At 39.4% G+C, this 2,171-nt stretch overlaps 1 protein-coding gene across 1 annotated transcript; it reads right to left on the bottom strand.

The window, feature by feature from the left end:
• Nucleotides 1–533: 533 nt before the first annotated feature.
• LOC105771104 (zinc finger protein ZAT9) lies at nt 534–1,955 on the bottom strand. Its single transcript, XM_012592508.2, has one exon. It carries the CDS (start codon nt 1,953–1,955, stop codon nt 534–536), a length of 1,422 nt encoding a protein of 473 aa, XP_012447962.1.
• Nucleotides 1,956–2,171: the final 216 nt, after the last annotated feature.

Raw genomic sequence — 2,171 nt, 5'->3', positions numbered from 1 at the left:
GTGTGAAAAAATTGAAATAGAGTCATAGCTAAGGCCTAGTGAGATAAGGTTGTACCCCGTATCATCCCTCTAACACTCATCATCCTTAACAAACAAAACTTGGGAAATTAAGAAATTAATTTAAAGTAGATCTGGAAGGTAAAGACCAAAAGAATACAAAGGGTACCATTTCTCTCATTTCTCTCTTTTATGTACAAGTTGTAAAAATAATTAGTCCATATACCAATGTATTATAAAACAAATGCAAAATTAAAATGAAGAAACACTTGAAGGCTATGCTACAGACAAACACAGAAAATAAATATAGTGTCTATGTTTACTTGTCACATGGCACTACAACGCAGTTTCTATGAATTTCCTTTTCAGGTTAGACCAAAACATGCCAACATTAATGAACATGTTTGATTAAATTTGTAATTATAATTTGTTTTATATTATAGATTATATAAATAAAAAATGTCTACAAAAAGTTGAAAAATAAAATAAATGAGAATATTCTCATAATAATGCAATCAATGCATCACAAAACTTACTTAAGGGTCAAAGCCAACATTAGTAGCTGAACCAATCCCAACTTGCAGCCATGGAGATGAACCTCCACTCATATTGATGTCCCTTAATTCACTTAGTTTTGCTAACTTCACCATACTGTCTGCTTCCTCGTCCGCATTTTGCATCAAGCTATTACACTTGTTGTTATCATGGTTATCATGGTCAAGTTGTTGCATCCGGTGCTGATTATGTTCCTTTTCTTTGGCATCATCGCCTCCTAACCAAGGTTGCAAATAGATTCCGGTTGAAACCTTAAAACTTGATGGATTAACGTGTTTTCGTCGTAAAGCATCATGATGACCGCCTGCTGCAGGAAGATTGAGATCAAGCTTAAGATTGAGCGGCTCAGAATTGTCGATGAACTTTGGTCTTTCCTGATTCAGCTCCATTTGATCTTGGAACCGATGAAACTTAGCCAAAGAGGAAGTGTCGGGTGCATTTGAAGTGATCCAATGGCACCTTTTATGGCCTCCCAAGGCTTGTCCCGATGAAAAAACCCGGTGACAAATTGAGCATTCATGTACTTTTGATTTCTTCTTGGATGGAGAAGCCAACGGAGTACTAGTTCCTTGATGAAATTGCAATGTTGACATTGATTTTGTAGGGAAAAACTCTTCGTGTGTGATAACATCGTGGTCTTCATCAGCTTGATTATTATCGACCCGGGCTGCGAAACATCCCTTAACCTTCTTGTGACTAGCCCTATGTCCACCCAATGCCTGATGAGAATTAAACACTTTCTTGCATGCTTTGCACTCAAACAACCCTTTGGCTACACCTTTGGCCTTGTCCATAGGTACCCTACATGCAATAGGAGCAATGAAATTCATTGTATTTCTTCTCTCCTCTTCTTTGCTGGCGGAAGCACAGGATTCCTCAGGCTCAGTTACAAAAGGATAGACGGTTGCATTAGATAACATCATAAGGCAATTGGCAAGGTCTTCCTCTTCGCTTGATGGGAACATGGTGTTGAAATTACCCACGTTAGCTCTAAATGATCTTTTCCTTTTAGACCAACCGCAACCTCTCCTTGCCTCGCCATCGTCACCATCGGAGCCTGGCGAGGACACCAGCGATTCAGCATCCTCCGAGCTACATTTACCATGCTCAAGGAAGGATTTCCATGAAAAAAACTCCTTCCCACAATTCTCACAAACCCGACAACTCTTTAATCGATTAGGGTTGGTTCTCAAAGCGTACATGCGCTTGTTGCTAGGCGGCACATTCCTCCCTAATTTGTCTTCCCAATCACTAGCAGGATCATCGCCATCAATGTGGCCGCTTTCGTCGCCTATTCCATGAGCTCTCATATGCCCACCAAGCGCTCTCCCACATCCAAATCCTTTATTGCAAATTCTACAAAAGTGTTTGAAGTTTGATTGTTGATCCACAATAAAAGCCATAGAATGAAAATGCACAAAAGAAATCTTGGAAATATAATGAAGTGAAAGCAGAACGGGGGAGGAAGAAAGGTGAGTTGAATGTTCTTGTATAGTGAAAGATGGTTGTATGGTGAAAAGAGGTGGCAGTCCTAGTTTTTAGTAAGAGTCATTGCTTGGTTTTTTGTGGATGGAAAAAAATAAAACAGATTAGAAGAAAAGAAAGAAAGGGGCATTGGA

The sequence above is a fragment of the Gossypium raimondii genome, chromosome 7 (genome assembly GCF_025698545.1).
Source record: "Gossypium raimondii isolate GPD5lz chromosome 7, ASM2569854v1, whole genome shotgun sequence".
NCBI classification, from domain to species: domain Eukaryota; kingdom Viridiplantae; phylum Streptophyta; class Magnoliopsida; order Malvales; family Malvaceae; genus Gossypium; species Gossypium raimondii.
The sequence above is the reverse complement of the archived record's forward strand: the minus strand, read 5'-3'. Positions and strand labels throughout refer to the sequence as shown.

What these genes read in the sequence shown, in the direction of transcription:
- LOC105771104 (XM_012592508.2), bottom strand. Translation starts at nt 1,955, where the DNA reads ATGGCTTTTATTGTGGATCAACAATCAAACTTCAAACACTTTTGTAGA.